Source organism: Phycodurus eques, chromosome 1 (genome assembly GCF_024500275.1).
Source record: "Phycodurus eques isolate BA_2022a chromosome 1, UOR_Pequ_1.1, whole genome shotgun sequence".
Classification (NCBI taxonomy): domain Eukaryota; kingdom Metazoa; phylum Chordata; class Actinopteri; order Syngnathiformes; family Syngnathidae; genus Phycodurus; species Phycodurus eques.
The window spans coordinates 31582989-31603174 of record NC_084525.1 but is presented as its reverse complement, the minus strand read 5'-3'; the positions used below and the strand labels follow the sequence as shown (position 1 = coordinate 31603174).

At 41.7% G+C, this 20186-nt stretch overlaps 3 protein-coding genes across 6 annotated transcripts; 1 reads left to right on the top strand and 2 right to left on the bottom strand.

Annotated features, from left to right (window-relative positions):
* Positions 1 to 2020: 2020 nt before the first annotated feature.
* On the bottom strand, positions 2021 to 6152 carry crebzf (CREB/ATF bZIP transcription factor). 3 transcript variants are annotated; one of them, XM_061687718.1, is made up of 5 exons: positions 5985 to 6152; positions 3177 to 3725; positions 2916 to 3076; positions 2669 to 2743; positions 2021 to 2371 (listed from the first exon to the last, which is right to left on the bottom strand). In XM_061687718.1, exons 2-3 carry the CDS (start codon positions 3656 to 3658, stop codon positions 3028 to 3030), a joined length of 531 nt encoding a protein of 176 aa, XP_061543702.1. In that variant the 5' UTR covers positions 3659 to 3725; positions 5985 to 6152; the 3' UTR covers positions 2021 to 2371; positions 2669 to 2743; positions 2916 to 3027. The 3 variants fall into 3 exon arrangements, with proteins under 3 accessions (XP_061543702.1, XP_061543693.1, XP_061543684.1); XM_061687709.1 differs by lacking the exon at positions 5985 to 6152 and adding an exon at positions 5378 to 5564 and having other exon boundaries at positions 2021 to 2399; XM_061687700.1 differs by lacking the exon at positions 5985 to 6152 and adding an exon at positions 5378 to 5564.
* Positions 6153 to 7534: 1382 nt separating this feature from the next.
* On the bottom strand, positions 7535 to 11009 carry las1l (LAS1 like ribosome biogenesis factor). The gene has a single exon (XM_061687665.1). The coding sequence runs from the start codon at positions 10830 to 10832 to the stop codon at positions 9120 to 9122; it is 1713 nt and encodes a 570-aa protein (XP_061543649.1). The 5' UTR covers positions 10833 to 11009; the 3' UTR covers positions 7535 to 9119.
* Positions 10949 to 20081, top strand: haus7 (HAUS augmin-like complex, subunit 7). 2 transcript variants are annotated; one of them, XM_061687679.1, is made up of 10 exons: positions 10949 to 11197; positions 13677 to 13737; positions 14198 to 14313; positions 14404 to 14474; positions 15800 to 15861; positions 15953 to 16137; positions 16257 to 16365; positions 17036 to 17251; positions 17343 to 17445; positions 19772 to 20081. In XM_061687679.1, the coding sequence occupies exons 1-10, from the start codon at positions 10989 to 10991 to the stop codon at positions 19855 to 19857; spliced, it is 1218 nt and encodes a 405-aa protein (XP_061543663.1). In that variant the 5' UTR covers positions 10949 to 10988; the 3' UTR covers positions 19858 to 20081. The 2 variants fall into 2 exon arrangements, with proteins under 2 accessions (XP_061543663.1, XP_061543671.1); XM_061687687.1 differs by lacking the exon at positions 13677 to 13737.
* The last annotated feature ends 105 nt before the right edge of the window (positions 20082 to 20186 follow it).

Sequence of the window (20186 nt, the reverse complement as noted above, 5' to 3'; positions counted from 1 at the left end):
CTGGCATTTTTACACGGTGTTTAGACTTTCTCTCCACCATACGAGATAATATATTCCCACCTAAATAAGAAATATGACGAAAAAGGAAGTGTAGTCAAATGGCCATCCCTAGCCGTGCATCAACTACAACCCCAATTCCAATGACGTGTTAAACAAATAAAAACAGAATACAATGATTTGCAAATCATGTTCAACCTATATTTAATTGAATACACTATAAAGACAAGATATTTAATGTTCAAACTGATAAAACTTTGTTTTTAGCAAATAATCATTAACTTAGACTTTTATGGCTGCAACATGTTCCAAAAAAGCTGGGACAGGGTCATGTTTATCACTGTGTTACATCACCTTTTCATTTAACAACATTCAATAAACATTCAGGAACTGAGGACACTAATTGTTGAAACTTTGAAGGTGGAATTCTTTCCCATTCTTGCTTGGTGTACAGCTTCAGCTGTTCAACAGTCCGGGGTCTCCGTTGTCGTATTTTACGAGCCACACATTTGTGTGGCTCGTAAAAATAAAAATGTGTGGCTCATAACGAGCCACACATTTTGAATGGGAGACAGGTCTGGATTGCAGGCAGGCCAGTCTAGTACCCGCACTCTTTTACTACGAAGCCATGCTGTTGTAACAAGTGCAGAATGTGGTTTGGTATTGTCTTGCTGAAATAAGCAGGGGCGTCCATGATAAAGACATTGCTTGGATGGCAGCATATGTTTCTCCAAAACCTGTATGTATATTTCAGCATTAATGGTGCCTTCACAGATGTGTAAGTTACCCATGCCATTGGCACTAACACAGCCCCATACCATCACAGATGCTGGCTTTTGAACTTGGCGTCCATAACAGTCCGGATGGTTCTTTTCCTCTTTGACCCGGAGGACACGACGTCCACAATTTCCAAAAACAATTTGAAACGTGGACTCGTCAGACTACAGAACACTTTTTCATTTTGCATCAGTCCATTTTAGATGAGCTTGGGCCCTGGGAACCCGGCGCCATTTCTGGGTGTTGTTGATAAATGGCTTTTGCTTTGCATAGTAGAGTTTCAAGTTGCACTTACGGATGTAGCGCCAAACTGTATTTACTGACATTGGTTTTCTGAAGTGTTCCTGAGCCCATGTGGTGATATCCTTTGTACATTGATGTCGGTTTTTGATGCAGTGCCGCCTGAGGGATCGAAGGTCATGGGCATTCAATGTTGGTTTTCGGCATTTCATGTATTGATTTCTCCAGATTCTCTGAACCTTTTGATGATATTATGGACCGTAGATGATGAAATCCCTAAATTGATTGCAATTGTACACTGAGGAACATTGTCCTTTAACTGTTCGACTATTTTCTCACGCACTTGTTCACAAAGAGGTGAACCTCGCCCCATCTTTGCTTGGGAATAACTGAGCAATTCAGGGAAACTCCTTTTATACCCAGTCATGGCACCCACCTGTTCCCAATTGGCCTGTTCCAAACAGGTGTTCGATGAGCATTCCTCAACTTTCTCAGTCTTTTTTGTCACCTGTCCCAGCTTTTTGGGATCGTGTTGCAGCCATAAAATTCTAAGTTAATGATTATTTGCTAAAAACAATCAAGTTTATCAGTTTGAACATTAAATATCTTGTCTTTGTAGTGTATTCAACTAAATATAGGTTGAACAAGATTTGAAAATTATTGTATTCTGTTTTTATTCATGTTTAACACAACTTCCAAACTTCATTGGATTTGGGTTGTAAATCATAAGTATTCAGATTTAAATGCCTTAAAACAGTATGCAGTCACGAATTAAGGACATCACACTGTTCCAACTCTTTCCAACTGAAAAATGGCCGAAATGTAAAAGATCATCTCTATGGGCCTTTTTCAGTGCATGCTTTATACTTCCAACCTTGACCAGACTTGTAATGTTGAGGAAAAGTAAGATCTTTATCGGGAGAGAGCTTGCTGTTCAGAAAGAAAAAGAGAGATGCATTAATATCAACAGTACACACAAAAGCAATGTAAATATTTGCGACTGAAACATAGTTAAAATATCATTTATTTTTTCATCTTTTGTCAGAGGCCAATTACCTCAAAGGACACATTCAAATTATGTACACATTTACAATTTATTACAACTGATGACAATCTAATCACCTAAGCGGGTGATTCTGAATGTAATCCTCCAATTATCACGACAACAAAAATCACAAGTGATGGTGGAGTTGGACTGAGCTCCCAAAAAGCATTGAAGAAACTCTTCACTAGAAAAACTGGCGAATAGGCAAATTAAATGACATATACCATTATTACCGATACTACCTTAAAAAAAATACCAGGCCACGGTGGCAGCAGCTTGTCCAGACTCTTCAACCTCCACCAGCAGAATCCACTTCAGCAATAAAGAAAAACAGGTGGCTCTAAATGAAAGGATTCTTTTGTATTATGGTGCCGGTTCACAAAGAGGTATTTGAAAGAAGAAGAAAAAGATAATAAATCAATCTGAATACTGAATGTTTCAGGAATCCGAAAGCCAATTAAAAATGACTCTTTGTGGACCTTCACCGCCATTTATACATCATCTGTACTATTTCATTGAGATTCTTTGACTTAAAACAGTTTTTACAAATTAGCTATGACCAAAATGTCTTTAACATAACTGAAAATGTCTTTCCGCTCTGATCCTTACCATGGAGTCAAGCAGGTTAAGGTGTTCAGAAAGCCATTCATCCCTCATGGTAGATCAACCATTACCTAGAAGAAACTGTCAACAAGGTTTAGCAGTAAAGGGCACCCAAGCCAACATGTCGTCAAACACATGCACTATCAGCAAGTCCGACATATAATTAATTTAACAGTCTCGTCCACCATCGAGGTGGTCAGTACATTGAGCCATGTCTCAATATGTGAAATCAGAGGTAAGTACTTGACCCTACATTTTAAGAGATGTGCTTGCACTTGCTGCACACTTAGTGCAGAACTCCACTGAGACATGGTTCTTGTCCACGTGGAGGCACACGCCACCGGATGTCTCTTTCTCCTCCACTTTCACACGTTTCCGTGGCAGAGCGTAGTCGTGCTCGTTTGAGTCGGCGCCCTGGAAAAGCGAGGAGGATAATTTCATGCCATTCACACCGCTCAGCCGTGACAACAGCTGAGCCAACATGCTCTCATTGGCCAGCACGGCTCGCAGGTACCTGGTCTCATCTTCCAATTCCTCCACTCTTTTGGTCAGATGAGAATTTTCTGCTTTGAGCATGCTGTTTTCCGTGGACATGATGTCCACTTTTTCTTCCAGGCTGTGAACATATTCTTTCTTTTTAAGACGATTTAACCTAGCAGCGACTGCATTTTTGTTGATCACTTGGCTTGCTTGCTGTTGCTTGTTCCTCATCTTCAGGGCAGATGACACTTCAGCTCCGGAATCTTGATTCTTGGCGCTGTAAAGATGACCAAGATCAGTGTCAAAGACTGGCAAGGTTGTCTCTCGCTCAAGAATCCATTCCAGGTCTTCTATTCCCAACTGCTCGTCGAGGTCCTTCTCCATTTTGTCAAAATCATCAGCTGGGAACTCCTCAGGGAAACTTGGGAGATCTTCTATAGTTTTCACAGCACTGCTCACTTCAACCTCCAGGGACGTCACTGCAGTGTTGCAATTGCCTCTTCTCCTGGTTATCATTGTGTTATGCGTGTTGTGTGGTAAGTGGAATGTTAGGAATGAGGTCCAGATGATGCAGAATTTAGACCTGTAAAGATGAACAAAGGCTGCAATTATATTTCATTGTAAAATAACTTTTCAGCTTCGTAAAACACGTAGGCTGCACGTACACATTGCAGGTCCAAATACCAGCAATTTCGGTTTCCTGCCTATGCGCCATCTATCTACATGTACTTCATTAGATACACCTGCACAATCGAATTACACTGAATAGAAGATGTATCAAAAAATCTGCCATTATTATGATACTAATGCATATATTTGTACACCACTACTATAAATAAACCTATTTAAATTTTTTATTTTTTGTGCAAAATGAGCAGCAGGATATTTTCAAAGGCATAATATTTGACAGTTCATTCATATTATATATACACAGTGGAATCTCAGTTCACGAACATCCCTGTTTAAAAAAAAAACAAATATATATTTACTATCATTTTTGGACAAATGTGGTATGCTAGCTTTTCTGGTTACTGGTCTTTTCTGGTTACGTATCAAATGAATTTTCACAGTGGCGTAAGAATACTGCAACGCCCTCATATGTGATCAAGGATGACAGTCGCTGATTGCACTTCAGTCGCTTTACCACCATGAACACTAACAGAATGTACATTGATACAAGAGCAGCTATCAGGTACCAAACACACCCAGGCACTAAACAACACTCAAGAGGCAGATATTACAATATGTTGCAATGCAACACAAGGCACGCTCAGTTACTGCCGTACTTACCATTTTTTTAAATTTATTTCATATTTATGGCCTACTAGTGGTTTTCGTACGAATATTTACTGTAATTATGACTTTACAGAAGCATTACGAGGTGAACAGCGTGTCCCGAGACCAAACCGAGGACCCCTATTCCGTGCTGTCGCCCTGTTACTTCAAGAGCAAATGCCATTAAGAATATTAAATGGCGTGCTGCTGAACCATTAACATTACACTGAACTAAATAGTTGTTAAGCCATGTTGCGTCACAACAGCGCAAACGTATTAAGGCACCAACATTTTCAACGGCGTTCATGCTGAGGCCAACTATACATAACGTCTTGAACAACGTTACTTCTCAACTCCAACCGGAACTAGTCGAAACAGCACAAAAATGACTTTTTAAACCTCTCTAGCACACGTACACTCCGATTAACAATAACATTGTTAGGCTATATTCAAGCATACAAACGCTATGCTACGCTAATATTTTGGGACGAAAATTGTGTGTGTGTCCCCCCGTAAACTACAGATTTAGCACCGTGAGCAAATTAACAAGGCCCGGATCAAAGCCGTTACAACCCTATGGGCGAAAAAAACATCCATTTTAATCGCAAATGATTGTATTGTAGGAAAATTGTAGTTACAGGAGCCACGTAATGCAACGTTGTTGGTTTTTTTGTCCTGTTCGGCTGTTAGTTAAAGCAAAAAGGAGGATCCGTATCCCTTTTATGCCGGAATAGTTTTACTGCGTCACAGTGGAGTTTTTAAGGTGCCGCTGTGGTTTCTTAGTATTATAATGAATATTTATTGAGAACGGCTCAATAAATACGGTCGAGAATGGCTTTTTGAAGCGGTTACCAAATCCAACCGCGTCGTTTTTGTTAGCGTTTGCTAACACGAGTTAGCTAGCACCATGCAGCGCTAATGCCTGGATGACACAACAGTTTCGAACTGCGTTACATTTACCGTTCTTCTCAAACGTGGACAGTGTAGCGTTGATATAGACAGGTGATCGTGGGTTACAGATGTCCCACTGTATGATTATTTCCTCGGTAGCTCACAATTAGCTAATCCAAATGTGGCGTGTTGAAGAATGGCCCGGACTGCCTGGCGAGTCGCAACTTCCCAACTCAATTTTCAACATGGCGGCGCAGCGTTTAGTGACGTTAGTAATAGTCAACATTATAGTTATTTTTTTTTATTATTTTTTTTTTTACACACACAACTGTTTTATGTTTCTGATACTGCTTCGTCACAACGTGTGTACATGCATTTCGACGTCTTGCAAATCATCACAGCTCTAAATCTTGGTTATAAATTTTGTTGGAAAGAAATATTGTACTGGAGTTGAAAAAAACAATATTAAACACAAAACGTATGCCCTGAATTTAGCACTAAACAGGTGTATATAGTCACCCAAAGTTTATAATATTGGACTTTCAGGTGAGATTTCAGAAGATACCTGAAATACAGTATACACTCTGCAGGTGAACTTAATTTAACCTCTTCTAAACTTTTTAATGCACGTTCAACTCTATGTTTTAGTACATTACACAACTTGCTGTTTACTCACGAGGAACTGAAGGGCAAAATTCACAACAGGTGTTCGATCCATGAATCATCCAATAGATTTTCAAGTTCAAATACAATTGGTATTTAAACAGTCATCATCATCATCATCATCATCATCACGTATCATGCTGTTCACAATTTGACATCCTGAGACCAAGACAACGGCAAGCAATTGATCAAAGAGTACCTTGCCAATGTGAGGCTTCAAACAGGAAGTTCTCAAAGGGGGGCAGCCACTGTGTTTTACGTCATCAGCAGGTTGCAACAGATAAGAGACCAGAAGAGTCACAGAAAGTAAATAGAGAGAAAAATAATAATACATTTTCAAGGACCAAACAACTTCTGTGAATTCTGCCATTAGTCAGTTCCAGTTAAGATAGCACGTTGTACAAAATGTACTGAAACGTTTGTGTTCGACCTGCACATTCAAACGTTTTGAGAACATCAAGTGAAGATCATAAAAGGTGAGTAAGTGTAAACATCGTGCCACATCTATCGTCTTATTCACAACAATAAGATTTTTAATCAATAAAACAGAATTAATTAAACAGTTTTAAGCAGAATTAGAAAGCCTCACAAGTGGCATGCTTCCTCCCACAAAACTACGCTTCTTAGGTTTATGGATGATTTGAATGGTTGTTTGTCAAGATCAGGGCCAAGGACCCCATGAGTATCGCGCCGGCCTGTTAAAAAAAATAGCTCACTAGTGATGGGACATTGTGATTTTCAAGGTATGTTCTAGAAGTGGGCGGCGTGGTGGACAACTGGTTAGAGCATCAGCCTCACAGTTCTGAGGAGTGAGGTTCAATCCCCGGTCCCGCCTGTGTGGAGTTTGCATGTTCTCCCCGTGCCCGTGTGGGTTTTCTCCAGGTACTCCGGTTTCCTCCCACATCCCAAAAACATGCATTCATTGGGGACTCTAAATTGCCCGTAGGTGTGAATGTGAGTGCAAATGGTTGTTTGTTTGTATGTGCCCTGCGGTTGGCTGGCAACCAGTTCAGGGTGTACCCCGCCTCCTGCCGGACGGTAGCTGGGATAGGCTCCAACACACCCGCGACCCTAGTGAGGAGAAGCGGCTCAGAAAATGGATGAATGGATGGATGTTCTAGAAGTGATCATTTGAAAATGTAAACACTGGCAGAGCTTCATAGAAATAAAGTGTTACATATTAATTTTCATGTCTTCTAATTATTGTGAGAAATAATGAACAAGATCAGTGTTTTTAGATAAATGAATATTATTAATTGTTGATAATAACACATTATCAAAGGTAATTTGAGCATATTTCAGAAGCCTGTATCAAACTGGTAACCCTTCACATTAATCAGTGCCCAAGAAGTAGATCTCAGTTTCAAAAAGGTTGGTGACCCCTGGTCTAGATGTATGCTGCAATTTACTGGCGATCAGTCCAGGTTGCACCCCACCTTGCGCAAAATCAGCTGGGATAGGCTCCAGCTCACCCAAGACCCTAATGAGGACAAGCACTATAAAGAAAGAAAGAAAAAAAAGGATGGATATTAAATGCACTGCCAACATGTTTAATTGGCCACAAGGACAGATTTTTTTTTTTTTTTTTTACACACAGCATAGTAACATTGGTATGGTGAAAGGAGCTTATTATGAAAAGTGGAGAAGGAAAATGCCATTTCCTTACTTGGCAATGGTTGTAAAAAAGAAAGTACATAGAAAGTGTCTGTTGCGTCTCTCGAGCAAAATTCTTTAATGTTCTCAGTAGACTTTACACCGATTTTATCGGCCTGATTGGTATCGGCCGATAATTAGCATTTTATGCTGATCGTCTTTGTCATAATTCCATGATCCGATCAAAAGACATTGACTCCGCGTCGCCTTCGTGCACAGTATATTTGAATCCAAAAGCTAGTTTATTTTTAGCCTTCTCGCGTGTCTTTTGACATAGTACTGTAAATATCTGACGGGCAATAAAGTTCTTAAAAAATAAATAAAAAAACATGTCTGCGGTGTGGGACAGACAACACGTAATGCGGATCAGACTAAAAGACAAATCTGCTATTTCACGATTGCACTGTCAGACTACTGCAATAAAATCTTGTATTCCGATACCACTGCATCCCATTTTTTACGATCATTGGGCTTTATCTTGTCAACTCAAATGTGACCGGATACACTCGTTACCACGGCCACGACAACAACAATCGATCGCGTTGTGCGTATTATAAGAACTAAATGGGGGAAAACGTGTTGGTGGTCGCAGGTGCTCAGGAGAGGACTTTCATTTAAGACTTACTTCAGGTATGTTCACATACTTTTAATACTACACGTCTCGCAAGCAGGCAACAAAAACGTTATGTAGCCTAGCAAGCTCGTGCTAGCACTAACGGTTGTACATAAACCTGCCGCCGTTCTGTCGAATCATGCTGTAAAGTTTCGGTGTGGGTTCAGTAATTTGATTACAATACAGTAATTTAATTACAATAAGTTGGCACCCATTATTTCTGTCATGGTGTAATGTTGGTTTGACCTGGCTGATTAGAATACACGATCTGACTAGAGCAGTGATTTCCAACCTTATGGAGCCAAGGAACATATTTTACAATTGAAAAATCTCACAGCACACCAACAAACAAAAATGTCACAAAAAGTGGATACATTAATTACTATATGTACTTCCTGCCATCTAATAGAAGACCATTCATTTGTTCTGTCACTATGCCTCACTGGCATAAATATGAACAAAGATACATTATGTATTGTAAATATAATTTTTTGGAGCAACTAAAGTACACAAATATATACAGTAAATGAACAGGTCATTTAAATAAGACACATTGCTCCATCTTACGATCGGATCGGTGATCGTTTTTTTAAACTCGCTGATCGGCCCCAAAAATCCTGATGGTGTAAAGCCTAGTTCTTAGAGCTTTGTCATGAGAACATCTTTTTCAAGTTTCGGGACTATTGGTCTGAGATCACACATTTGAAAATGTATTATTTTCTGACATTTAATACTTAATTATTAATCTGTAAATAAAGGACTATGATCAATTGTTGTAAATGTTTATCATATTAAGCAAGCAAGAATACTGATCATGTGTAATCCACTAGATAATGTGCTTTTAACAACAAGCTCGTATAGTTTACAGCATTTTAATGAGACTCAAAAAAGTTGTAGTCCAGTTTTGAGCTTGCTGAGGTCACTGTGGCTCCAAAGAAGACCATCAGCTGTTCTTGTGGAAGCAGAAGGTCCAGAGACACTCTGTGGTGTGCTGCTCTCCAACTCCACTGGCTGGTCAAACACGCTCATAGTTGAGTAATTGTCCACCATCAGGCATGAGGGCACATCTGACTGGCCGGGGACTTTTCCGAGAGGGTAATTCTTCCATAAAACTTCATCAATGCACACTTGCCATGAGGAACCTTGAAGCAACTCTGCTTTTTCCACCTCTGCATTTGACCATTTGTTCTCCTCTCCTGTTCGCTTCTTCTGCGGGTCCGACTGCGATGGGTGGCCGTGGCACCTTGAACGCTGCAACTTGTCATGCAAACTCTCCAGTGTGTAAATAGGCCACTGTTCCTGTTCTATGTCCGGTTCAGAATGTTCTGTCCGAGTGTAGATGGAGCAGAGCTGCAGCAGCCTCTGCTGGGTTTCCATTGGAAGAGGATGGTCCATGTCCTCCAAGACTAAGTAGAGCAGGTGAGGCGTGCTGGCACAGGGAGCATCCAGGCAGGCGGACAGCAGCTTCTGCCATCTCAGCTGGATGCGGTGGAGAAAAATCTTGTCCTTCATCCTGGCTTTCTTCTGTGCCTTTGTTTCGAAGTGATAGTCACTTTTTTTACTATTACAGCGCATTACTTCCGAGATCCACCCAGAAATGTAGTACTTCCTGTGCTTGCTCTGCTCACTGGAGAGAAGCTTGAGTTCAGCAAACAGTTTCTCCAGGAAGAGATGAATGAAGCACAGCGAGTTTAGTGTTTTCAGGAGGGGAAGCCAAAAATGCAGGAAAGCTGGAGGGAGTTTGGGCTCAGTGGGACAAAACCAATCATTATCAGAAGTGTCACAGCCTAACGATGACAGTTGTTCAGATGTAGGAATTAGGAAACCATCTTCTAAGAGGACGTCAATGAGCAACTCATCAAACTCCTCAGAAAAATGTTTTATCTCAGCGAGTATCCAGCTCATATCAGCCAAAGGGTCAGGCCATGTGTTTTTGTCTTTCCCTTCATGGAGGCCCCCATAAGCATCATATCGCTCCTTTTCAAAAGAAATCAGAAGGTCCCTTGCATTCTTGTAAGCTTCCTTTTCTTTTTGCCGTGCAATGAGCTCATCTTCTTGCTGCTTCAGGTCCAACTCTTGCCCATACTGTGCCTCCCAGTCCGCACTGGGGCCTCCTCCCAACTGTCTGGACCAATACTCCTGCTGGAGCCACTCCAGAATCACCTCGCATCCCTTTCGGCACCATTTCAAAGCAGGGAGTTTCCGATGAGTGACGTCATGCCTTAGATTGATAATCCATTCTGGGATGTTCAAATTCCCGGCCAGTCTCCTTAATGGGCGGGCAATTTTTCCTTGTTGGCGTTCGGTGATCAAGTTCGTAAACCTCACCAGGGCAGCCCCATAAAGCAAAACCAGGTCATGAGAGTCCAGCTTTTCGGAGCGGTCCAGCACCTGACACCTCACCAGGTCCGCGGTGCAGTCCATTGCCACAGGAGTACTGTTGGCATACCTTGCTTTCCACGCCGATATCCGATGAAGACCATTCCTCTGCAAGGCGCAATCCTTGGAGTAAAGATATTCCCGGACTTGATCCCACTCGGCTTTGTTGATCCACGCTACCACATGGCGTTTTTTCTCCGAGCCCTTTCTCTTCATTTTGACGGGGGAGTGAGCGGCGGGCTTGGAGGGAACACTTCAATCCACCACAGTCTCACAGATGCTCTTTGAGCGTAACACCTAAACGTGACGGCAGGTTGACAACGTTTAGCTATTTTTTTTCTTTCCAGCGAGTGATGGCGATTCCACTCGGAAATGGTTCTCTTCTTCGTATGCTTTCTAACGACTTGCTGGCAGAATTGTAGACTAGTGTGCTCCATGCTGCCACCTGCAGACAGGAAAGGGGAGGCGCGGATAGCCGCGCCTTCACCAGTGCGCATGCGCGCCCGCTGTCAACGAAGAAGAACATGGCGGCTGTTTCGAATGAGGCTGAGCAGGCTCAACGCATTTTTGCACGCCTGCAGGTAAGTTATTTACTTCGCTTAAACGTCAAACATCCAATACACTTTGTACATTTGGGGCATGTTATGTTCTGTTTAGTCTTAGCGAGAATATTTCGACTCACAACGCACGGAGAAGCAAATAGAAATACGGTAAATCGCTTTATGTGAGTCTGTTTGCAAATAGTGGCGCTTTGCGTCGTTATCGCTGATAAACATTGATGTACCAAAATAAAAAGTTGGATATTCCGATACTACGCTGAATCATGCTCATGGACTCATGTATTTGAAAAAGCAATGGGATGGGATGGGATGGGTTATACCTCCATGTATGAGTTGATTGTACTTGGACAAAGGAACACTGAACTCTGGTTTCCATGTTAACAAAAAAAGCAGTGGGAAGAAGTCTAGGCTTATGATATGCTACCTCTTCTCCATACTCTGCTTCCATGAGGTACGAATAACTATAAATAATGCACATAATGATAATAATATAATATGTATACACATCACATTGAGAAATTGCCATGGACAAATGAACCAAACAATAGCAAAAACACAACATAGTCAATTACAAAATAGCTAAATCATCTTCTTTTCCTTTCGGCTTGTCCCCTTAGGGGTCGCCACAGCGCGTCACCCTTTTCCATGTAAGCCTATCTCCTGCATCCTCCTCGAACACCAACTGCCCTCATGTCTTCCCTCACGACATGCATCAACCTTTTCGTTGGTCTTCCTCGAGCTCTCTTTCCTGGCATGTCCATCCTCATCATCCTTGTACCAATACACTCACAATCTCTCCTGAATGTATCCAAACCATCCAAATCTGCTCTCTCTAAATCTGTCTCCAAAACATCGAACCTTGGCCGCCCCTCTAATGAGTTCATTTCTAATTTTATCCAACCTCCTCACTCCTGGAGAGAACCTCAACATCTTCATTTCCGCCACCTCCAGCTGTGGTTCCTGTTGTCTCTTCAGTGCCACTGTCTCTCATCCATACATCATGGCTGAGCTCATCACTGTTTTATAAACATTGCCCTACATCCTTGCAGAGACTCTTCTGTCACATAACACACCTGACACCTTCCTCCACCCGTTCCAACCTGCTTGGACCCGTTTCTTCACTTCCTGACCACACTCACCATTGCTCTGGACTGTTGACCCCGAATATTTAAAGTCCTCCCCCCTTGCTATCTCTTCTCCCTGTCCTGTCAGTGTTCCACTTCTTCTTAGCTAACCTCTTTCCCTGTATGATTTCCTGTACATTGAGGTTCCACCACCAAGTATCATTCTACCCTTTCCTATCAGAAGATACACCAAGTACTCTCCTGCCTGCCTCGCTGATCACCTTGGCTGCAGTGGTCCAGTCTTCTGGAAGCTCCTCCTGTCCACCGAGAGCCTGTCTCACCTCTTCCCGAAAATCCGCAAAACACTCAGAATTTCACAGAATTTCTCTTTCACCTCTCGGTCAGATCCTACCTGTGGGGTAATCAGATTATACATAATCAGAATCATCTTTATTTGCCAAGTATGTCCAAAAAAACACACACAAGGAATTTGTCTCCGGTAGTTGGAGCCGCTCTAGTACGACAACAGACAGTCAATTGACAGAGAACACTTTTGTGACATCAAGACATTGAGCAAAAAAAAAAAAAAAAAAAAAAAAACAGTCACTGAGCAATAAAGGGTTGCTAGTTGTCTAGTAATGCCGGTCCATTTTTTTTTTTTTTTTTTTTTGACAATTGTGCAAAAGAGTCCTCTAGCACTTAGAGCAGTTCGAATGACTAATATTGCAATAGTCCGGTGCAAGGACCATTGTGCAAAGGGCGCCGAGACTTCAAGGAGTGTATGGAGTTTAAAGTGATGAGTCGTGCGATAATCTGGGAAAATGTTGATTGTACAAATGTTGCAGATACTCCTCAATCAGTGTGCAAATGGGGCAGCCTCAATTTCAAGTTTCAGCCTCATCACTCAATCTGATACCCTTTTCACCTCCAAGACATTCTTTGCTAACGCTTCTTTTAAAATAACCCCGACTCCATTTCTCTTCCCATCTACACCATGGTAAAATAATTTAAACCCTGCCCCTAAACTTCTAGCCTTACTGCCTTTCCACCTGCGCTCCTGAACGCACACTATATCAACCTTTCTCCTAATCATCATGTCAACCACCTCCTTAGCTTTTCCTGTCATAGTCCCAACATTCAAAGTCCCCACATTCAGTTCTAGGCTCTGTGCTTTCCTCTTCTCTTTCTGCCTAAGAACCTGCTTTCCTTCGTCTTCAACCCACAGTAGCTGAATTTCCGCCGGTGCCCTGTAGATTAACAACGCCCGATCTGGTACGGAATTCTTTCGCTCATATTTGTTTGGCAAAGTATTAAGCCGGATACCCTTCCTGGCGCAACCTTCTGCATTTATCCGGGCTTGGGACCGGCCTACATTTTGCACTGGCTTGTGCCGCCATAGGGCTGCATTAAATAATAACTAAACAATAATCCGTTAGATTCTCAAGTGAACATCCTGGTGACTGTCACACTCCTGTTTCATCCCTGCATCCTATGAAGGTATGATTTATTGCCCCAAATGTCTCTCTGCACAGTAGCTAACATGGCAAGACTATATAACAGAGCAGGATGCAGAGTTAAGTATGATCCAGAACCCGTTTTGCTTTATATAAAATGAAGATATTTCTTGACAGTTTGGTTTGTATGTACAGTATTTGATGTGACCCCCCCCAGCTGTTTTTTAAATACTTTTTTTTGCCTATTTTGTACTCTACATTTGTTCTGGAATTCTTAAACAAAAATTTTGTTTTATTTCAGTCTGCTCATTTCTTTCGTGATTTCTTCCAGTAGATAATTTTAATTTTTGCTTTTATTTTGCTTTATTTATTCTACTATCTACAGCCAGATTGGTATTGCAAATGAGAATCTTCTCTCAATTGCCTTACCTGGATAAATGAAGGTTAAATAAATCCTCCCCAGAACAGAAATGTCATTGATTGAAATGTTTGTCTTTCTTGAGGCTGTTCCCTGTCCCTTGCTGGAAGGTGTGTACATACAGGAGTCTGACGACATGCTACAGCTACTCTGCACTCCATCCCAGCTTCGCACCGACATACTGACCTGGATCTGCTGCAGGTTACAAAAAAGCAACTTAGATCGCTACCTATTAGCATGCACGTCATTAGATAGCAAGCTTTATTAAAATGGCCACTTCTGTCTTCACAGTATTGACCCAAACTTTGCCAGTTTGAAAGAGAAGGCATCAAGAATAAGAGACCCTGATCTATTGACAAACGGTAACACTTTTGTCTTTAAAGGTCCCATGCCATCACAATCCTACTGTTTTATGCATAACATACAGTAGGTCAAAATGAGTCTGGGACCTGGTTTAAGTTTTACATCTATGCGGTTTGTGGATTGAATTCAAAAGACGATAAACGCATAAGGCTTGCAAAACGACTGTGTCAGGTTTCCGTCAAAGTCGTTATTCAAGTACTTGCCCACTTCGTGGTTGCTACACGCCCACTCATCTCGGGAAAAGGCTGCATCTTGTGCAAAGCTTAAACTTTGCGTCACCTGCCTAAACTCACAGGAGTTAAGGAATAAATGTCTACCATTTATTTTGGAAGAGATTCCGAAGCATTTCGGAACTGGAATTGTAATGTCTTCGGGCACATTTTATGGAGGATGGCTTTGCAAAATTAGCTTTCACACACTGCTGCAAGTGCATTTCTGGGTTTGGAGCAAGCGAGCCAACTGGGCAGCCACCGAGCCATGCAAATATAGTATATACAATCATACATGTGTTGTGGTTTACAGCAATATTGAAATATATTTATACTGTTGAATGTAACAGCGGTCACTGTCTGCAAAATGTGTGCGAGAGATGAACGCCTCACCGCAAGCCGGTGACGTTATAGTGAATCAATGGCACCCACTTTCAAAATATCCTCCTCTCTTTTACTTCACCCACATGACACGTGACCCCTCCTCTGTGAGGCTCCGAGTTGTGAGTAGTGGGCCAACAATCCAACGCTTGGTGAATTATGCTTCACGATAATAGCAAGACCCCTCCACATCGAATAAAATGAACGTGAGGTCGCTACGAATGCTTGGCTGGGCCGCAGAAATATCACCATTCGCCAACGGCTAATCGTAGCAAAGCTGTTTTCCATATTTTAATTAGGAAAGGTGAGCAATCCAATCAGAGCAAAGCTCATTTACATGTCACATATTCATAAGAAATCCAGCTGTCTCAAGTCCTAGGTGTAAAAAGACTAAGTATAGCTTGAAAAATTACTTTCTGGCCATTCTAAACCTAAAGTATCTCGCAAACCCGATAAAAGGGCATTCAAAATTATTAATAAAATTTTTTTTTCAAAAGATGACGGCATATGGGACCTTTAAATTGCATGCCTGACAAGGGGTAAACAATTTGGCAGCTCTCTTGTTTGGCTGAGCTTCAGGTTGATTCAGTTGTGGACAATCAAAAATCACAACCTTGAATAGATAAATGGGTGGCTTTTTGTGACTGCTGGCTTGTAAACAATGGCGACCTCAAGAGATTAGTGTGGATGTTGCCATAGCAGCAGTTTTGCATGTGTTCTGTCCTTCTAAACAGGGATGGCTGCACTTGGCCAGGACATGATGCTGTGTAAAGGAGACAGTCTGGACTTGATCAAGGTGGGACGACTTACAGTATGAGGCCAACAATGTGTCCTCTTGATGATCTTGTTTTGTCCTTGTAATGTTTTCATTCCAATTTTTCTTCCAGGGTGATGCAAGTTGCCACCAGCAACTTCAGTTCCTGGAGCAACTTCTTGCTGTGGTCTCGGACTGCAGTGTGTCCACTGTGCATGATGTGGAGATGCTGCTCCAAACACTATTTGCTACCGAGAATCTTCCTCATCTTACACAAATGTTTTCGCCTTCGCTGGACCCCTGTCTTTCAAACGTCATGTATGTTACACTCTTCCCCCCCCAACGCAATTCGAGTCTTTTTTTTTTTTTTTTTTTTGTGTGTGTGTGCGCGTTTTCTTCACCAGCTATGCGCTTCCCAACCTCTCTTTATATCACAGAGCTTTATACAAGGGTCCCAAATCGACCAAGCCAAGTGGAGACAATGCTGGGAGCATTGCCACTCTTATTCAGTCTACACGCTCCATGCTAGAGCAGCTACAGTCTGAGGTATGACCTTTATAAGGCTGCTGAGTCACTAATAATCGACAAATCAATTATTACACATAGGGCTCCACGAGTACTTGGGTATTTCGAGTACCTCGAGTAAATGAAATGCTCAAGGAATTCTCTCTGCATCTAGGAATAGTTTATTTTATTGTGAAGCCCAAGGGATATACGGGCGTTAATGTGGCACCACCTCCTATTACGGAAGAAGAGCTATTTGGTTGACAAAGCGGGAAGATGGCGAAGACCAATAGAGAAGAGAAATTATTATTAAAAGTATTTTTACACATGGAGGTAGAACTTCATACACTGCATTATATGCAAGTGGTGCATGGACACACGACTAAACACAAATACTCTCCACCAGCACCGTGTCGAAAACTTCACCGACCAAGCAATCACCGAAATACAGCTTAGCAGAAGCTAACGCTAATCTGTACGTCCAATAAAATTCAATTGCAGCCCTGCTTACCTTTTGACTTTGACATAATAAGGGCTATGGGTTGTTCTGCATGATAGTGCTGCTGCGTGATAATGTTTCAGACAGTGTAGTCTGGCCGTTGCTTGAAAATAGCTCTGGATCTTTGCCCAGCGTAGGGCCCTTTAATCTTAGAAATAGGGCAGATAATGTTTGCCCTAATGCCAAAAGTGCTTTCTGCTCTGCTCAACTCAGTGTGAGTTCCTGACAACAAATGAGGTGCCAAGTGCCCGTGTCTTCACTCCCTGCGCGCTGCGTGTGGCAATGTGTGACCTCCAGCAGCTGATGACCACTTTCTGCCACGTGTATGAGACAGACCTGAGAGCTTGCTGCACGAGAGAGACACCCAGCTTTAGCGCAGAGACACAGGTCTTCCAGAGAATATACGAACTCCTGCAAGCTTGCAACACGGTATGCGCACACACACACACACACACACTGTGTATGCAGAAGATGATCACCTGTCTGGAAGCAGGTGCTCACTTGGATGGCTCTTGTGCAGGAGTTGGAAATGCTGAACGAAGTATCTGACGCATCGGTGACTGTGAAGCAGGAAGTGAGCCAGCTGCGAGCAAAGCTTTGCCAAGGAAAGAAGGGCACTTTATGTGAGTGCTGCTCGCTCATCATACATCCTGAGACTGGTTCCTATCATTGTCTGTATTGCCATATTTTATCGCTGTGATTCCCAACCACTCTTCCAGTGTGCCGCGAGGGATCATCAAGCAAAACTTGAATGTCCAATTTCACTTAGAGCTAGCAGTGCGCCGCGGCCAAACTAGGCGAAAATGGGCATTCATGAACAAATTAAAACCAGCAACTAACCCTCACACACCTACCACCTGGCTCAAACAAAAATGTGACTCCTGTCATTCTTGTTTAGAAACATTTTGAAGCACCACTTGTTATAACAATAGCAACATGGCGTGATTGTCAAGGGAAAAAGCGCCTCGGCAAGGGGGTCGCTATAGTTCTCTGTCGGCAGGGAGTACAAAGAGAGGGAACTGATGAGAACAAAGGAGAAGGTGAATATTTGAGAGGCTGCTGACAATGATAGCCCCATTCATCGACTGCATAAACGTAAACTTTTGGACATACATTTCAGCAGCAGAAATACTTTTTAACATGTCAATTTTTATCCACATCTACATGTGAAACTATAAATATACCGTAGTTAAGTATTTTTCAGGAAAGAAAAAACACAATACGCTACCTTGACGTACAGGTTTAATTCTTTCCTTGACCAAGCTCAATTTACTCATTTATCAAATAAATGTTCCCCTTTAAAATGAATTGAAATGCTATTAATCTGTTTCAGCCCCCCCAAAAAAACACCCAAACTGATTGTTGGATGTTATAAATTAATATAGCGAGAAGAGAATGTAAACAAACAGGTTTTATATAGTGTAATTAAGGTGAAAGTCTCACACACATTATAGCACATTCGTGTATTGATGTGCCTTTACTGGGGTGTGGTCCAGAGAGTACTGACTCCAGCTCCGATTGCCCAATTTCTACGTCTGCTCCATGTACATGTTTGACTACTTGTCCTGTTGAATGAACTTCTGAAAGTGCATCGGTGAGTGTGACAATAAAGGTGAGGGATTTTCCGTTTTTGGGTGAAATTTCAGAATGAACCTAAAAGGACCAACTGTATCAATGTTTCAGCACAACTTGAATTTGGTCCATGAATGAAGTTATTGGTCCCTTAGCCACTTAATCTCTTTAAATGAACTCTGATGCCATCTTAATTAAAATTGTACAGGCACCATACTATGTCATATAGGTTTCCCACATCCATTGCAGCCTGGTCATCCTGAATGGGGGAACCCTCCATTTGCGGTCCCTTCTCGAGGTTGTCTTCTTTTCTCCCCAAATGCAAATAGGGTTTTGTGTTTTTCCCCTTACCTGATTGGGGGGTTTAGATTAGGGGATGTCGTCAGTCTTTGTCAACTGCGGGCCTGTGAAGCCCTTTGAGACTCTTTTGTGATTAAGGGCTATAGAAATAAACCCGACTTGACAGTCCTCATCATTTTGTTTACATTTGGACATTGAGACCAAGACGACGCCTAACAATTGATCAACAATATTCAAACAGGATGTTCTCAGAGGATAGTGGCACAGAGTTTAATAAGGAGTTTTCAAGAGCGCTATTAGAGAAAGTGGATGGAAATTAAAAAAAAAAAAAGAAAATCGTGAATTTTGTTGTTCAGCTCCTCGTTCGAGCGCAGCAAGCTCTACAAAAAGTACTAAAACATTGAACAGTTGTACATACTGTATATGCATTCAAAAGTTTTGAGAGGGCCAATTCACCTGTAAAGGTTATTTTAGATTCATCCTGAAAGTCAAATAACCCTAACTGAATTGTTCAGTGAAGTTTGTTGCAGATGTTTGAAAATTATAGATAAGATTTGTGTGTGTTCGCCCGTGCCTGTCTGTCTGTCTTCAATGAATGCAGGTATATCAGCTTTGCATTCAATTAAACAGGGACAGATTTCACACTAAGCAAATTTTTGGTTAAATTGACACAAATTTGTCATTATTTCAGCACAGTGAACCCACGCTATCCGCGGGGGATGGGCCCCAAGCGCTGTCACAAATAGCAAAAATCTGCATGTAACTGACTAGTTTGAATTTCAGCAAATAACGGAGGATAGGTCCCCCCCAAAAAGTCTGTGAATTTGCGAATGTGGAACCACATGTATACAGTATATATGTTGTGTGACATTTTTGTTTGACAGTGTGATCCATTAAATGTATGGATGTATGTACACATACAGGTGCATACATGCATATTGTATGCCTGTTTTAAAATGTGCCTCTGCAGATCAGTACAGGCTTATTTATAATCTGGATTGGGTCTCAATCTGGCTCTTTTGTGCATTCCATGATTTGGATGTTTTAATTCTTTAAAACATTTCTTATTGTTCTCAGCTGATCAACTGTATGAACTAACTACACGCTACAAAGACTTTGTCTCCCGCCTTCATTCCTCGGTGGAGCCAACAATGAACAAATGAATGGATCAGTCATCCCCCCCCCCACAAGCATGGCTTCCTTTTATTTTACATGTATTTGTGTAATTCTGTTGTTGTTCTGTACTTAATCTGAGAAAATAAAGGCAATTTCACACTGGATGGTGACCAAATGAGACATCTGCACTAGTTAGGATTACAGCACCTTGTCTCTGTGAAGCCAAAACAATGCAGCAGCAATTTGTAATCATATTTGACAAAACTATGTGACATCTTTAATACAAATGCTGTTTTTATTTGCTCAGCAACCCTGTGATGTCACAGCGCAAAGTACCAACAAAATGAATGGTTCAATGCACTGGATTTGGTTGTGA